Source organism: Heteronotia binoei, chromosome 9 (assembly GCF_032191835.1).
Source record: "Heteronotia binoei isolate CCM8104 ecotype False Entrance Well chromosome 9, APGP_CSIRO_Hbin_v1, whole genome shotgun sequence".
NCBI lineage: Eukaryota > Metazoa > Chordata > Lepidosauria > Squamata > Gekkonidae > Heteronotia > Heteronotia binoei.
This window is the reverse complement of record NC_083231.1, coordinates 48,754,037-48,771,850: the sequence shown is the minus strand read 5'-3', so window position 1 is coordinate 48,771,850 and position 17,814 is coordinate 48,754,037. Positions and strand designations below refer to the sequence as shown.

The window sequence follows — 17,814 nt, the reverse complement described above, 5'->3', positions numbered from 1 at the left end:
CTAGATAATGTGCAGTAGAGAGGCTGGTGTCGTATCTTGAGGACTAAAAAAGGCTTGCAGCATCATTCTCCCCTCTTCCATTTTTATCCTTCCAGAAATTACCTATCAGGTAGGTTAGGCTGAGACAGGCCTGAAGTCACCCAGCAGAGTGGGGAACTGAACCTGGATCTCTCAGATCCTGCTCCATCCTCTACACAATGGTGGTTCCCTTATCTTATCCTTAACCTGATCTATAGTTTTACAGAAAAGTTTAGTGTATGATCAAAAAGAATACAGCAGGCCTGAATTCTACAGAACTGGTATGTTCTACAGGATAGTTCTGCTGTATAGTACTGTGAGCCTTATTAAAATTAAGCCACTGAGGGGTTACCAGTCAAGGAGAAGCAACTGAACCCTTCCTGTGTTTTCCTACCTAACATTACCATGGCCAAGCTGCTTTTATCCATTCTGGAAAAAGCATGTGTATTATGTAAGCTCATTTCCACACAGGTTATTTGGCCCAAGTTTGCTACTGTTGGGAAGCAGGTTTTTTCCTTGCTTCCCCACAGCATCTTCATGTCTTTGTGCATGTCCTGGGGCTTCCATGTCTCCCACCAATCTTTCCCAAACCTGTTTTGCTGTGAAGTTTTAGAAATGACTGCAGTAAAGTCTGCATGATTGCTACTTTTATATTCAGGGCTTTTTTATAGCAGGAACTCTTTGCATATTAGGCCACACACCCCTGATGTAGCCAATCCACCAAGAGCTTTCAGGGAAGAACTTCCTGACCATTAGAGCAATTCCTCAGTGGAACAGGCTTCCTCAGGAGGTGGTGGGCTCTCCTTCCTTGGAGGTTTTTAAACAGAGGCTAGATGGCCATCTGACAGCAATGAGAATCCTGTGGATTTAGGGGGAGGTATTTGTGAGTTTCTTGCATTGTCCAGGGGGTTGGACTAGATTACCCTGGAGGTCCCTTCCAACTCTATGATTCTGTGATTGTAGGGCTCTTAGTACAGGGTCTACTGTAAGCTCCAAGAGGATTGGCTACATCAGGAGTGTGTGGCCTAATATGCAAAGGAGTTCCTGCTAAAAAGAAAAAGTCCTGTTTATACTCATTTGTTTCTAAAACATTCAAGACTGTGCAGGTTCACAACTGTGGAATTAACTTTCAGGATTTTCTATTACACACAATGGGGGTGGCCACTGACTTCAACAGCTTTTTACACAACTTTATGGAGCACAGACATTACAGTAGCCATTAACCAAGACAGCTAAATAGCCCTCCATGTTCAGATGCAGAATACCTCTGATTACCTGGTGCTGAAGACAAAAAGCAGAGGAGGGTGCAGGGCAGTCATTTTTGTATCCTTCTGGAGCTATCCAAATAGCCACTGTTGGAAACAGAATGATGGTCCAGATGGAACTTTTTCAGCTCTAGCACAGCAAAACAATTGTTAAGAATTTAACAAACATGGGCATTTAATAAACATACAGGACAGCAATTTGCTTCCTAAAAGCAGTTATTCACTCAATTAGATCCGTACAGTTATACTATAGCCTGTATCTCTCTGTTTCCACTTGAGAGGCAATGGCAGTCAGACACCACACCAAATGTAGCTAGTGATTTGAACTTGTGATATACAACAATGTCCTTTGCTTTCTGCAGACATCCCGCACAATGCTTGACTCATTTCAATTTGGCTAATTACTTATATTTGTATTAGAGGAACTAATCTATTTTAGCTTTTGCATTGTCAAGGGCAATTACCCCCAAAAAAGCTTCCTGCAACAGCCAGTATTGACTGCAATCAGGAGCAATATAGATGAAAGGTCTGATCCACTGTGACTGTAAGAGTGGGTTTTTTGTTGCTCAGTCTCACGGTTGAGTCCGACTCTTTGCGACCCCATAGACAAAGTCATGCCAGGCCCTCCTGTCTTCCACCATCCTCCGAAGTCTGCTCAAATTTGTTTTTTGTTACATCAGTAACGCTGTCCAGCCATCTCATCTTTTGCCGTCCCCTTCTTCTTTTGCCTTCTGTTTTTCCTAGCATCAGGATCTTCTCCAGGGAGTGCTCCCTTCTCATTTGATGGGCAAAGTATTTGAGCTTCAGCTTCAGCATCTGACCTTCCAGGGAACAGTCTGGGTTGATACTTCATGACTAACACAGAAATATATGGCTACTAACTCAGCAAGATTATGGGCTCAAGACCACATTCAGACTACTAAAAGAGGCCTCTTTCTATTTCCTTCAGTCCAGGCACAAATGCTGTAAGAGTTTTAGGTAAGTGAGGGAAAGAAGACAGTCCAGACTAAAAAGCACACCCAAAGGAAAAAAGTAAATGCATTTGTCTAACTCCTTTTTTAAAAAAATAATAAACTGCATGTGTTTTTCTCACATAAGAACATAAGAGAAGCCATGTTGGATCAGGCCAACGGCCCATCAAGTCCAACACTCTGTGTCACACAGTGGCAAAAAATGTTATATACACACATACACTGTGGCTAATAGCCACTGATGGACCTCTGCTCCATATTTTTATCTAAACCCCTCTTGAAGGTGGCTATACTTGTGGCCGCCATCACCTCCTGTGGCAGTGAATTCCACATGTTAATCACCCTTTGGGTGAAGAAGTACTTCCTTTTATCCGTTTATCACGGTTGCTGGAAATCCCCTGTGTTATAAGAACATCCCATTCAGGGGGCTTTATAGGAGTATTGCTTTGCTCATTATGTGTCCCCTATTCATAGTTGAAATAAAACCACTGGCTTTGAAATTATTGACACACTTGACAAATATTTGCAGCAATAGGGTTCACTTGATATTTTCTATCAAAGGGGAGGTAGAAAAGTTGTGAAAAGGGTGAGATGGGGTAAAAGACTTTTTAAAAAAACAATATACTGGCCATCTTTTGATCAGGCTCAGTATTGTTAGACTTACCTATTTTTTTCTAGAGCCAAGCTGGGGGTGGGGGGTTTGAAGGTTCTGCAGGGCACAGCATGGATTGCACAGTAGCTTTGACATCACAATCCTACCTCCCTCCAGAGAAGTTTCACACCTTCAAAAATTAGTTTGCTTTTTTTAAATAATGCTTTGTTGGTCTTTTTGCCACATTAATGCACAAGCAGCCTTTTAACTTAAAAAAAAAAAGTGGGCAGCTTGCCAGGCGAATAGGGGGAAGGACCAAACCAACATGGATATTGTTTTTTGAAGTGAAAACAAACTGAAAATGGCTTGAATGACAGAGGAGTTTATTCCATCAGCAAAAGATCTGTACCTGTTAGCTATATTGATACACATCTTCTCAGACTCCAGCAAGACCTGGGGTGGAGTCCAACTGGGAAAAAAATCAGCCCATTGGCAATAGCTATTTTTTCAGCCTCAAAAAAGCTATTTACAGAAATCAAGATATGTTGGTGCCTTCCTTGAAGCCACGAAAGATGCCCATTCAGTTGAACAGCTGATATTTTCACTTTGAATAGATGCCACTTTGCAGCTAGTTGAGAAGGGACAAAGGTTTGGGGAGCAGCGGGGAGAAGAGACCACAATGCTCTTAACCGGGCCCTTTCAGAGCGGGACAAAGGGGAGACTTCCTGCCCCTTCTTCTTCTTCCTTTATCCTTCGCGCATCTGAGACCAATCCGGCCCGGCCAAAATGCAGCAAGCATAAACAGTTGCAAATGGGAGGAGGAGGAGGAAGGCTCCGGCTCGCTTTGCATATTAAGCCTTGCCTGGAATGAATCGGAAGGGAAGTTGGACTATTCCTCCCGGCTCCTCGCTTCACAGGCATTGACAGAAGAAGCTGCTGTTTACCCGGGCTCCCCCCCCCACCCCCTTCCCGTTGTTTGCTTATGGAGAATAAGGGGGAGTGACAGAAAAGAAGAGGGAAAACAGAGGGAGGGAGGGAGGGAGGCAGTAACCTTGCCTCATGCGATCATTAACCTTGCTGGGGGCACAGACAGCTCTTGTCACTAGAATGTGAGCAGCAGAGCCCGGCTGGGAGAGCAAACGGCAGGCGCCTTTGCGGGACTGGGGTCTGAGAGGCTCTGCGCCGCTAAGCCAGAGCGGATCTCTTCGGCCGGGAGCGCCCGCAAGATGAGGGTCCAGCTGCTCCTTTGGATCTGCTTGCTGATCATGACTGGCGTGCTCCGGGGCAACGGGCAGAGGCCAGGTAGGAACACACCGAGTCTGGAAGGGGTTACTTGCACCTCCCTGGTTTTGACTTCCCGCTGCAGCCCGGGATGGGGTGGGAGGGAGGGAGGGAGTGGGCATCGAGGGGGTACCTGTGGGGTTTTTTTTTAAGCGACTAGACTTTCTGTGGCGTTTTAAAACCCTCCTTCTCGGGAGGATGATTCGTTCATAGATGCGACAGCTGCTGGCCGCTGAAAATTCAGCGCCAGTACATTTCTCTTTCTGCTCATCAGGAGGAAAGTAGGAACGAAGAGCCACATCGACACAGCATCCATCCCAGATTGGTGTGCCCGGTAAAATCTTTTCGTTAAATGCAGCGTTTAATTAGGCTATTCTTCGTTGAGGTTTAGTGGCAAATAAAGTCCCAATTAAAGTAAAACTGTAGATGGAGACCTGTTTAGTCACCTCCAAAACCTGCAGCCACACAAATAAATGCAAACAGTTAACAGGAACAAAGCTTGTGTTGAAGGGGGCTGTGTGCATGCAACTATTTTCATAAGCAACCATTCTACACCTGTGTGAGGCAGTTATTTTACTGTTTTCCACTGTAAAGGACCTGTAACCTTTATCTAATATACACTTACAGTTACCAGGTTCCTGATAAAATACAAATCAATCTTAACTATGCTGTTAACATAGCTAAGAGCCCTGAGAGCCAGTTTGGTGTAGTGGTTAAGTGTTGTGGACTCGTGTCGGTTTGATTCCCCACTCCTCCACCTGCACCTGCTGGTATGACCTTGGGTCAGTCATAACACTTTCAGAGCTGTTCCTCTCAAGAGCAGTTCTCTGAGAGCTCTCTCAGCCCCATCTACCTCACAGGGTGTGTCTGTTGTGAGGAGGGGAAGGGAAAGGAGATTATAAACTGCTTTGAGACTATGAGTGAAGGAAGGTGTATATATCCAATCTCTTCTTCCATTCTCTATAAGACTCTAGAACAGTCCTTCTGGACCAGACAAATGTGTTCATCCACCTGACTGTGGATTCAGAGACTTTGGGAAGCTGAGAGCTTGCTATAGTTATTTTACTATGATTTATATTCTGGCCTTCTAGTAACACAAAGTAGCTTGTTAGTTTCAGGACTGCCTTCTGGGGTTGGTTAAACTGAGGAACCACCCAATAAGCATCACAGCTGAAAGGAAACGGGAACCAAGGCCTCCCTCATACAAACCCACCATACTGGCTGGAGAACTGCTCTCTGCTCCCCATCTTCCTGCCACTAAAGGGACAGAGCAGCATCACTAATGCTGAGACCTTTTCCTTAAATGTTCAAATTCTTTATATTCACTATCTTGCAAGAGTTTCAGAGCACCAGTAGAGTGATATTGGGACCAAGTAAAATATCATTTTGTGACTTGTTGCTTTGTAAGTTGCTTCCTAATAAAAAGGTTCACATTAATGTTGCCTTTGATTTTTTTTCCTAATGGGTGTGCATGACTATCTGATTTTTTTTAACAATCCTGTTTGGTTGGCCAGTATTAAATAAGGGGAGGTAAGATGAGGCTGTTATCCTTTAACTCCATCCAATGATTCCAAGCTGAGGTTAGACTCAAGAATGTCTAGTTAATCTCAAGAGTTATACCACCATGCGACCAACACCTGTTCCTCAGGAGGCTGTGTTTCTTAGAGTATTTTAGTTCCATATTGTATTACTTTTACCCAACTCTGGTGACAGTGATCTCTGCAGATTATGCTTTGGCAATGTATGACAGCATTCTCTCTTGTTTTCAAGCACTGTTGTGACACATTCATATATTTTCTCCAGGTCAGTCCGGATAGAGATCCTGGAGGTTTCTTGCCATCTCCTGGGCATAGAACAGGAGTCATTGGAGTTTGAGGGGGAGGTATTTGTGAATTTCCTGTACTGTGCAGGGGTTTTGACTAGATGAACCTGGAGGTCCTTTCCAACTCTGTGATTCTGTTCCTGAAAGGGTTAAGAGGTCTTCTTGCACTAAAAATCAAAAAGATAATTGATCTAACTAATCATAAGCATTTTTAACTCCAGTTGGTTTTAAGAGTGCTTTCATTTTACTAAAAGATGCCCAGGAACAACTAAAAGGTTCTGTTGTATGGGGCAATTATATAAAACAAAGACTGCTTTTGATGGAAGCTGCTGTAATTGTATGGATTTTAGACTTTGTAGTATGAAAATAAAATGTATTAATGTTGATGTATTTCTTATTCTCCATTTTCTTATCTGTTGCCTTTCAGCTAACTTGTCCTTGAGAAGAAAACTTCACCGACAGCACTGTTCCCACAGGAGATGCATGCCCCTGCATTCCAGAGTGCCCTTTCCCTGAGGTATCCAAAATTCTATAGAGCTAAAGTTAAATTTAGGCCAGCGTCATTTATAAGTGTGGAGTAATAAAATCAGGCGCCAGAAGGATGCAATTGTAAGAGGCTGCCCCTTTCAGATCATTTAGGAGCAGTGTGTGGTCGATGGACTCCATTCTCCAAAATATACACCATTGCAAATTATACTTTCACTTCCAAACAAGCTTATGGGGGCATTTTACCAACCGCAAGCCACATACAATTTCCTTTGGGTGCCTTTTCTTTGTAATTTTATTTGGTCTGAAAATAGAGCAGGGGAGACCAACAGTGGGGGGTGGGTGCTGAAGAGAACTAAAGAGGGAAGCAGCACAATAAAAGTACTTGTTTTATGTGAACTCCAGGGCACTGTTCCAAATGAGTGAGTAGTGCTGGGCTTCTCTGTTGATTATTTCACAGAGAGTAGGACCCATTTGTCACTCTGGCTAGTAAAAATGCAGTTGAACTGCAAAGGCAAAGTTTTCTCCTGCCTCATCCATGTTTAAAAAGTCTAGAACGCAAGTCCCTCCAGTAGAATCATTGCCACAGATCAAGATGGATAAAGATTATGATACATTGGTTTAGACCACAGGCTCACTTTTGCTTATGGTAGTTTTCTGCCGATAGCACCCTGCAGATCCCCCAGGCAGGCACCTCATGTTGCTTCCAATGATCCAATGACCTCCATCCCAAGTGCAAGATTTTTTCGGGGGGAGCATAGCAAGCAGCATCCCAATAATTGCTCCCTTCCTAAAAATGCAGAAGTTCTTCTATCACTACCCAGAAACCTATGCCATGCTGAAGCTAATTTTTTCACCTCATTCTCATGGCACCAACACTCAGAAAGGCCCAATGCTCATTTTGGACAGGGAAAATGGGGTGAACAGGAGTAGGGTTGCAAGCTCCAGGTTGGGAATTTCTTGAAGATTTGGGGATGGACCTCAGAAGGGTGGGGTTGGGAAGGGGAGAGATCTCAGCAGCAGGGTGATGTCGCAGAGTGTACCCTCTGAAGCAGCCATTTTATCCAGGGAAACCAATCTCTAGTCTGGAGATCAGTTGGAGTTCAGAGTTCTCTGGGAGATCCGCAGGACCCGCCTGGAGGCTGGCAACTGTAGAGAGGAGCTTGACTGTTACCACAGGATTGATTTGAAAAATTTCAAGAAGAGAAATTTGTGTTATATGACACACTATGTAAGAGATGGACTGGAAAGAGGGGGCCATGTTAAAAGTCTCTACCAGGTCCAAGGAAATCATGTTTGGGCTGTGATTGTGGAAGCTGCCATTGTCTTGGCCTGCTTCTGGGTCTTTATCAGCAGTCAGACACACAGAGGGCAGGTAAAGCTTTTCCTGGCACAGAAATAACACAAAGGAGAAAGTTTCCTCTGCTTTATGCAGGTGCTACAATTCCAGACATAGAGGCAGGATCAATCATTCTTTAACAACCTCACTTCAGTAACTGTATACCCTTTAAAGGTTTTATCCCACATGGAGTTTCCCAGCTGCAACCAGTGGGACAGCCTGCTCAGGATTTTAGATTTTTTAAAAAATAGCTCCATATCTTACAAAACAGGGTCTTTTGATCTGATTTTTGCAATAGGTAAAAGAAATCAAACTTCCTTTCCTGAGAATTCCTAAAGAGCATCTACAGGATGGATCCAGGCAGCTTTTTCACTCCATTTTGTTGAACTGTCCTCCTTTCTGCAGCCCACATCCCATCTGGTTTTTGTACCTGCAGGTTCCCTCCCCAGAATGGGCTTTTTTGAGAATCCCAAAATAAAATAGAAGTCCTGTGGCACGTTTAAGATTAACAACATGTATTGCTGGACTTTTGCTTTGCTATGAGATCATGGGAAACTCCTGTAGATTTGGGGATGGGGCCTGGGGAGGACAGGGATCTCAGTGAAATACAATTCCCTAGAGCAGTGGTGGCCAAACTGTGACTCAGGAGCCACATGTGGCTCTTTTACACATGTTGTGTGGCTCTCAAATCTCCACCACCCTGTTGGTCAGCTTGGAGAAGGCATTTGTTACTTTAAATGACTTTTCCAAGCCAAGGCAGCTGGTGGCTTGGAGAATGCATTTAAAGTTAATGTTGCTTTCTTTCCACCTCTCCCTCCCCCCCAATCTATTTGCCTACGTGCCTTCCTTCCACCTTGTGGCTCTCAAACATCTGACATTTATTCTACGTGGCTCTTACATTAAGCAAGTTTGGTCATCCCTGCCCTAGAATGCTTTAAAAGCATCCATTTTTCTCCAGAGGTACTGATCTCTCTGGAGATGAGTTGTAATTCTGGGGGATATCCAGGTCCCATCTGGAGGCTGGCATATTGTATTTCTGGTTTATTGTGGCTTGAGTTCAGGTGCCAACCTGTTCAAAATAGCTCCCAGCAGACTGTTGCAGTGTGAAAGTTGGACCTCTTTGCCTTTACATGGCATCCCAGTCTCAGACAGAAAGAATATTTTTAACCAAACTAGGGAATCTTCTGGCTTAATTCATGGGTGGTTCTAAAGTGCAAATACTGTATGTATATGCAAATTCTTCTCCACTCTAGAGGCATACAGTTAAGGCATGTAAATATACCCAGAATCAAAAGGATACCAAAACCCCCTTTCAGAGAAGCATGCTATTCTGCTGATAAATAAAACATGCCATTAATAGCTTTGCATCTCTGAACCTACATCAGGATAATGGCATTCCCATAGGTAGTTCAGTGTAATAGATTAAAAATGAGAGGCTAGAATCCCAAATCATTCTCTCAAAAGTAGCCTCTTATCAAACTGGTAAGGCTGATCAGGAGTGAAAACCTTTTAAGTGATAATAACTGTTCTTCAGGGAAAGCTTCCTTCTTTCTCTAAGCACAAAAGTAAAATAAAAATACTGAGCAAAGGTATAGAAAGTATACTTGAACCATCTTGAACCAAGTATACTTTCCAGGCTTCCTTCAGATGCTTTTGACACCAAGTACCAGTTCATTTTTGCTGTCTTATAAAAACAACGAAAGGAAAATCTCCTGTGCAAGCACCAGTCGTTTTCGACTCTGGGGTGACGTTACTTTCACAACGTTTTCACAGCAGACCTTTTACAGGGTGGTTTGCCATTGCCTTCCTCAGTCATTACACTTTCCCTCCAGCAAGCTGGGTACTCATTTTACCGACCTCGGAAGGATGGAAGGCTGAGTCAACCTGGAGCTGGCTACCTGAACCAGCTTCCGCTGGGATTGAACTGAGGTCGTGAGCAGAGGGCTCCGACTGCAGTACTGCAGCTTTACCACTTTTGGGGCTGAGTAACACAATTTAGAAGGGAGGAAATTGTAACACCAAGCTGTTTCTTAAAGTAGTTCAGATTGCAAGGACATTCATTATGTCCAAAAGAGGCATTCCAAAAAAATAATTGAAATTTGCTAAAATTAAGGAATATTTCATGTGACTGATCCTTGTTCATGCACTAAATGTTAAGTGTATTCTCTCCCCCCCCCACACACACACACAATTTTCAAGTTTCCAACCAGTTACCGTGCTGTTAGGTTTGTAAAGAAATGCATTAAATATCTTTTTAAGAGCTGATAATCAAACTAGTTCCTCATACCAGTGCCCACACCTGTGTGTTGATTTCAATAGCAGGTAGATTTCAGGAACATCTCAGTGGTAAAAAGCAATCCCATCAGTTCATTCAGCATATAGGAAGTTGGGAGGAAGACCTGTTGAGCCTTTTGCTGCAAAAACAATTCAGAAAGTGAACCCAGTTATCTCTCCCCCTCCCTGCCCGAGGCGGCCATTCCTGTTCCATGATTATGCAGCTGATCTATTTTGCTAATGTGTCTTGAAAGACAATGCATTTAAGTTAATATTGCTGAGCCTGAGCGATAACTATGCACTTAAGGTGGGTTGTGTTTTCCACTTACAGAATATCCATTTGCAGGACTAAAAGCTATTTTGTAGCTAGTGCCACTGGGGAAGTCTTTGTAACAAGATACCATAACAAAAAGTTGGTGAAAGGAAATATTTATGCTCTTAACCATAAACCACCTTACAGATATTAGTTTGAGCATAGCTGGGGCAGGGGGACTCTTTTGCATGTCAAGCAAGTGAAGAGATAAAGTCAAATTGCAGCCTTGTTTGTATATAATTTACTAAGAAACTGGGCCATGGGATTTTGTACTGGCACAATAAGATACTGTTACTGCTTCCCTAGAGGCTGGCCCACTGGTTACTGTAATGCATATTTTAGTTCACAGCTGTTGTTCCTGTGCCTTAGCATGAAGTACAACTACTCCTACCAACAGAGCATCTCCCTTGTAATTCTAAAAGAAGCTCAGCTACGGACTGTTGGATTGCTGCCAACCAATTATTTTGCTTAGCCTCAGCCAATTCCCCTTTATTATAGGTCACATTTCAGTCCATGCTTCTGTTTGTCCATGCAGGTCTCATGATCCCCGGCATAGCTTTTTTTTTTAATGGTCAGAGGGGATTCCTTTTCCACCAGTGGAAAAGCTGGTTGGATCCAACCTGTTCTGTATATTCATTACTTTTTATTCCAGCAACACAGTAGCCATCATCAGATGACTGTCTATAAGACTAATGGGCAGTCCTAACAAGTATACATTCTGCTAAGTGCATTAGTAGGGAGCCCTGTGGTGCAGAGTGGTAAGCTGCAGTACTGCAGTCCAAGCTCTGCTCATTACCTGAGTTTGATCCCAGCAGAAGCTGGGTTCAGGTAGCTGGATCAAGGTTGACTCAGCCTTCCATCCTTCTGTTGGTAAAATGAGTACTCAGCTTGCTGGGGGTAAGTGTAGATGACTGGGGAAGGCAATGGCAAACCATCCTGTAAAAAGTCTGCCATGGAAATGTTGTGATGCAACATCACCCCAGAGTCAGAAACAACTGCTGCTTGCACAGGGGTTTACCTTTATCTTTTTAAAAAAGTGCATTAGTAAAAGGGCTTCAAAAGGTATAACTCTGCTCAGGATTGCAGTGTCCTATTTTTGGCTAACTAGTTGGAATTAAAGGTTATATAAGCATTCACACAACTGCCAACTTTAAAAAAGTGTATACAATTCATGTTTTATAGAAGTTCTGAATAATTTTTAAGCTAGCACAATAAGACTTGTGGACACTTTAATCAAAATGTAGACATCTACTTTGGAGCATAAATATTTAAGCTTTTAACAAAAAAATCAGCTAAGCTCTCTAATGTATTCACTATTGGCCTAATTTTGAGATTAGTTTACAAAAAGAACAGATGCTTTTCCCACTAGACATTCTACTGCATCAGCAGATTCATAAAGTGTTTTGAACTGTACTCTTGGAGCATGAGGACAAAGTTGCTTGCAGATAAGTTAAGAGGTATAAGAAAGGCATGGCAAAGAGGCCCCACTGCCTTTAGCAGGGATCACTTTTATTTGCATCCTTTAGTGAGGCAGGGGTATCAGCAAAAAAAAAAAGCCCACATAAGCACCCTGGATCTAACAACTATCTGATATATTGTGTTGGATCTACCCAGCTTTTCAACTCAATTTTACCCAATTTTCTTCCTTTCTATAGCCCCCTCCCCACCCTGGTGACTTTTTAATATGCAAGTCCCATGATCCCCAGCATAGCCATTTCGGGTGGTCATGTTTTAGGTGGCCCTTCCTTTTTCACTAGCAGAAAAACTGGCTGGATCAAACCCATTCTGTGGTGAGTTAACAAATAGGCAAATGGACATCCTCAGGTACACAACAACAATTCACATTCTTTATATCCTTTATTGCAACATGGTTCTTAGTTACCTCTTGGACTTATTTGCCCTTTAACATAAATTGTTTGTAATGCAGCATGTAGATGATTGTTTAACTGCTCATCATTCAAGAAAACAATATATATATTGACTTCTTCAGTATGCAATATTCTGCTTTTACAGACAGAAAATGGAGGGATGGGTGGATTGGGCAAAATATTAAGTTCAACAGAGATTGACAGGGGACTTTAAATACCTCCCAGCCTTACATCCAACACAAGATCCCACCTGCTTACATAGAAAAAGCTCTTGAACATCCAGCAGCTTGCATGTTTGCACAAGTATTAGCCTTCTTAAGGAGTCAGTTGAGCACAGGCAGACTTAGAGACTCCACTAAGCACCTAAAAGCAGCAAATTGTTATTTGAATAATGTACTTATTTAACAGATTCTAAGCAAAGTGAGGGGTATTGGGCAAATGTATCCTGTTTACCTTATCCAAATCAATTGGAACAAGCAAGTCTATTACTGGAAAAACCTTCAGATTTCCTCAGCAAACAACCTGCCAGATGACTACTTTAGAATCTTTTGAACCAATTGTGACATCCCAAAGCCACTCGCAGATAATTAAGAACTTGCATGAAGTTACATTATTCTCCTATTTCAGCACTTTTCTCCAACTCTATTAAAACAGAGTTGTGTATGTGCACACAAAGAATTTTGACTATCTCATTTAATAATTGGTTTACTGTTCCCTCAAAACACAGTTTGTGTCCACTGCTGAGAAGATGAGCCAAGTGGAGGAGGCCAAATGACAGAATTCGATAGCTTCGCAGGTGTTATCTATGCAGGTGTCCTATGAGCCATCATCAGGAAGCATAAAAAAAAACCTTATCAAGAAGGCTTTGAAACAGCTTCACAGGAGTTTTCAGTTTCTCTAAGCAGGGAGAAAAACAATGAAGAACAAAGTGACCCTTTCTAGAAGTTCTGGAAAATCATCAGTGCAATATGATAGCTATTCTTCTCTACATATCAGTACAGCACTCAAGGAGACAAAAAGCAAACTTTGAACAATTATGGGATCATTTAAACAACTGTTGGTACATTAATGGTGTTATAGTCATATCTTTCACTCAGTTAACACTAACCCCAAGTTCATAGTATAGCACAGTAAAATATGAATTGTTCCACAAATAAAGCAGATACTGCTTCATGTTTAGAATGCACATTGACTGTTTTATGGCATCCATTATTCAAACAACCTTCCTGTTATAAGACTAGAATGATACCTTGCTTTGGCTAGGTAGCTATTTGTTTCCTAGCAGAAAGTTCTTAAATACTGATTAACCTCCAATGTAATGTCTTAATGTTGGAACCTTACTTTGGAATTCCAGGTAAAGCGATGCTGATAAGAGTTTTGCTGTTATCAAAAAGTCCACTTTAAGTCTTCTTCAAAAGTATTCCTGGGTGTATTTGTGCTAATCTTAATATGTTTACAAGCATATTCTGAGATTCAATTATTTCGTTATAGCATGTTTGTAACTGTATATGCTGTAAAAATTGTACTTCAAATAGCATTGTCATTTTAAATCTTTGTATAATTTTTTCAAATTATATTCTGTTCACGGATATTATGCACATCCAAAGACAAGTGAAGTATTTGCCTAATTTGTAAATTTCATAAGAAATCTGTGTAAACTCTTAACAACTTTTATGGAGTTAAATAAAATACAATTCCAATCATGCTTGCTTTTTTTTACAACTCAGTGAAAGCTACTTTTACTTCAAGGAAATGCAGGTTTGAAGTTAAATAATGCCACTGTAATTTTTTTCTCTTCTTGAAAGTATACCCTTGTCAACATCACACTGGATTTAAAAATTAAAATGGATTTTGCATGCCATCACACAATTTTTCATGCATATTATTTTGGAATACTCCCCCTCCAAAAAATACATTTAATTCTTCCCTTTAAAAAATTAAGGACTTGGTTATATTTTGGTGCTATTTTTAATATCTTGAACACAATATTATTGTAAAATGGCATGTATTTGCAAGCCGCAGGCAGAGAATTTCTTCTCTGCATGCTGTGCCAAGCAGATTGAGAGAGATTAACTTTAGAAAGGAGTTTCAACCAGAACAAAGGAACTTGCTTTAAATAACAAATTAGCTGACATGACAGATACTCAATTCACATGGAACTGGAAGAGAACCTGGAAGATCGGGCCCCCTGTTCATTGAATATGTAGAAATGCCTAGTTCAGTGATTCCTAGTGAGCTGCCTATTTTCCTTGTGCAGAATATATCCTCTATATTCAGGTCTTAGGTTTTAAAAGTAAATATGCTTTATGCAAAGGATCGATTTTTACTGCTTTATATGCATTTCTTCCAGCACTACTCACTGTGTAACCTAGTGACCTATTTGAATGGGACTAACCAAAGGTATTTGAAGAACTGAGGTCAAAGGGACAATCTTCATCGAGATGCAGCCCAGACAAATATTAGGGTTAGGAAGGAAAACTTCAGTGTTTTACCCAAGTTAAGTTTTCCATTTGTATACTGATCAAATGCTCCCTGTTGCTTAATATTTACACAAAGGGGACAGTGGTCAATTCTCAGGCCACTTCTGTCTGTGAACACATTGTAGTGCATCTGAGGCATCCGACCACTTCCCACAATGATGATGCTTTTATGCCTGGCAGGTTATTTTGGGATTAGGTTAGTAATACTTGTCTCCTACCTGATTGCTTTTGCCTTTAATTAGCCTTCACTGGGACATCCCTGCCCCCCACGTGAACTGTTCCTCTGTATCAGTCCTGAGCAATTGTATTATTGTATTGCACACACACAAGGACTTAAAAGAAAGAACAATTGCCTTCCTCAGTCATCTACACTTTACCCCCAGCAAGCTAGTTACTCATTTTACCAATCTTGGAAGGAAGGCCAAGTCAACCTTGAGCCGGCTACCTGAACTCAGCTTCTGCAGGGATCGAACTCAGGTCATGAGCAGAGCTTGGACTGCAAAACAGCAGTTTACCATTCTGCACCACAGGGCTCCTGTAAATACAAGAACTACCTTGTACCTAATAATTCAACCCTCCCAGGTTAAGTGCTAGTAATATGTCAAGTTCCTTTCCCAAGATCCTTTTCAGCTTTCACTAGGTCTTGTTGTGGCTGCATTAACAGCATAAAAATAAGGGAGAAAGTTCAATTCTATTTTCCACCTCATAGAAGCTTTATATTGTTGTAGCTTTAGAGCTGACTCATGTGTCACATTTCCAGGTGGTAATTTTATTTTTTAAAATTTTATTCTAAACTTTTTGAAAGAATACAGAAGAAAAGTATTGTGTGGGGGGAAAATAAAAGGTCAAATTACCAAAGCACAATACAAAGAGCATCCTGGTGGTAATTTTCTGCTGACCCACTTCAAGCTGCCTACATGGAATCATAGCAAGCAAATCTACATGCAATAATCAAATTAACTTGAACTCTCCCAGCTCAGAACACATCCAACAAGTTGCTTAAATTTCTCTTAAGAAACAAAATGGTGACTTTGTATAGGGCAGCCTCATCTTACCACAATGACCATCTGGAATATAAACATGTTGCACGGTCTTCTAATTACCTATGGGCTATGTGGAATTGTACAGATTTATACTATTTTACCTGAAGATACCAGCATACATTTTAGTATTCAGACATGCAGAACGGTATCCTGCAAACACATGACAGAATAAACATTCACCCATACCAGTTTGGTGTAGTGGTTAAGTGTGTGGACTCTGATCTGGGAGAACCAGGCTTGATTCTCCACTCCACTTGCAGCTGCTGGAATGGCTTTGGGTCAGCCATAGCTCTTGCAGAGCTGTCCTTGAAAAGACAGCTTCTGTGAGAGCTCTCCCAGTCCCATTTACCTCACAGGGTGTCTGTTGTGGGGGGAAAGGAGGTAAAGGAGATTGTGAGCTGCTCTGAGATTCAGAATGGAGAACAGGGTATAAATCCAATATCATCATCTTCTACTTTTAAGAGCTTGAAAGCCACTGAAAGGACCCCTGACTGAACCACCAATTTTAAGCTACATTAGAAAACCCCATCAATAGCTCCAGGATTTTCAAAAGAGCAGACTGATAAGCCACATTCCATGAAATAAATGTGGTCTCATAACAACTCTCCTAATCACAATACGCTTCCATTTAGCTAGATAACTATTGAGTAAATTGCAACGGCCTCTATCCCATCTACTGTTAAATCCTATGCAATTTCTCTAGCATAAGACCACTGGTTTCAACAATCATAGACTGGAATAACTACACAGGACAGCACTGGAAACTGCTTAATAAGCAATACTAGGAAAGGTCAGTTTAAAAACTTCCTCACTGTCAGGCTCCCAAAATGAGGGTGATACTCCATAGTCATTGGCTAAACATCCCAAATCAAAATTCCACTGCAAACATCTCTGCATGTACATTATAAACAGAATGAATGATCTGGTGAAAATGCTGTTCATCATGGTTCAGATCCTTTTTTGAGTATATAGGAATATTGATTCTTAGCTTATCAAGGTTTTTTGGTATCTTTTGGTTTTTCTTCAAGAATGCACATGTTTGGATGCGTCTCTAATGCTTACCCAAAAAATACTACAAGTTTAAGGATTTTAAACTGGTGTAGTCCTATGTACTCATTCTACTTACTCAGATGTTCAAGCAGAAGTCCAATTTTTTGGCTGGCTGTGGTAGGCCAGAAAAATTTGTGCACACCCATCATCTGAGGGATAGGATCTATGCTTGCCTGGGATATTTCGTCTGGAGGAATGGAAAGTACAGTCAAGACAACTGTGGGGGCAAGCCTCTATCTTCCTCCTCAGCTTTCAATTAGAGGCAAGTCATTCATGTTACACTGAGCCTTGCAGAATCTTAGAAATCAGTACCATGTCCAATCCCCAACCTGCCACGGTGGCTTAGCAGGTGAGCTTAGATCAGCCATACTCAGTCTACCTTATCCTCAAAGGATAGTTGTAAGGATAAAACAGAGAACAATGATGCAAACTACTTTGGGTCCCCAGTGAAGAGAAAGTAAATAACTTTCCTAGCTCCAGGGCTATGTGAAGGATAGGGAAATTCCCCACAGTTAGACAGGAGAGATTGGGAAGACTTTGGTTCAAATACCCATTTTTTTCCCTCCATCCTTCTGAACAGAGTTCAACCTGAAGAAAGATATCCAGGACAAGGTATTTCCAGAAGAGAAACGTGGGTTCTTTCCAGACAAACACATATATTTGCTAATGATGAGTCTAAATAGGACTCATTTAGGATAAAACAGGAGAATTCTCCTTAAGAAACCACTAGATCTCAAGTCATAACACTATATAAATTTAATTCAGAAATAAGGGTTCTGCTACACTTGGAAAAGTGATTGGTATAAAATTAGTTTCTAGAAACCAAGTCCCAAAGTCTGATTTCTAAAATCAATTGGGTTAATTATAATCAGAAGCACTAACAAATGAGGGTCTGGCCATGTATCGAGATCTAGGTAGATGGCTCTGTGTAATAACTAGCAGTTCTTGTATGGATTCCTAATGTACCATATAATACTTGACTGGATAATGACTTAGAGATAATATATTATAG

At 41.4% G+C, this 17,814-nt stretch overlaps 1 protein-coding gene across 1 annotated transcript; it reads left to right on the top strand.

The window, feature by feature from the left end:
- The first annotated feature begins 3,944 nt into the window (after positions 1-3,944).
- APELA (apelin receptor early endogenous ligand) lies at positions 3,945-13,932 on the top strand. The gene is made up of 3 exons (XM_060246566.1): positions 3,945-4,148; positions 6,377-6,466; positions 12,957-13,932. Exons 1-2 carry the CDS (start codon positions 4,073-4,075, stop codon positions 6,463-6,465), a joined length of 165 nt encoding a protein of 54 aa, XP_060102549.1. The 5' UTR covers positions 3,945-4,072; the 3' UTR covers position 6,466; positions 12,957-13,932.
- The last annotated feature ends 3,882 nt before the right edge of the window (positions 13,933-17,814 follow it).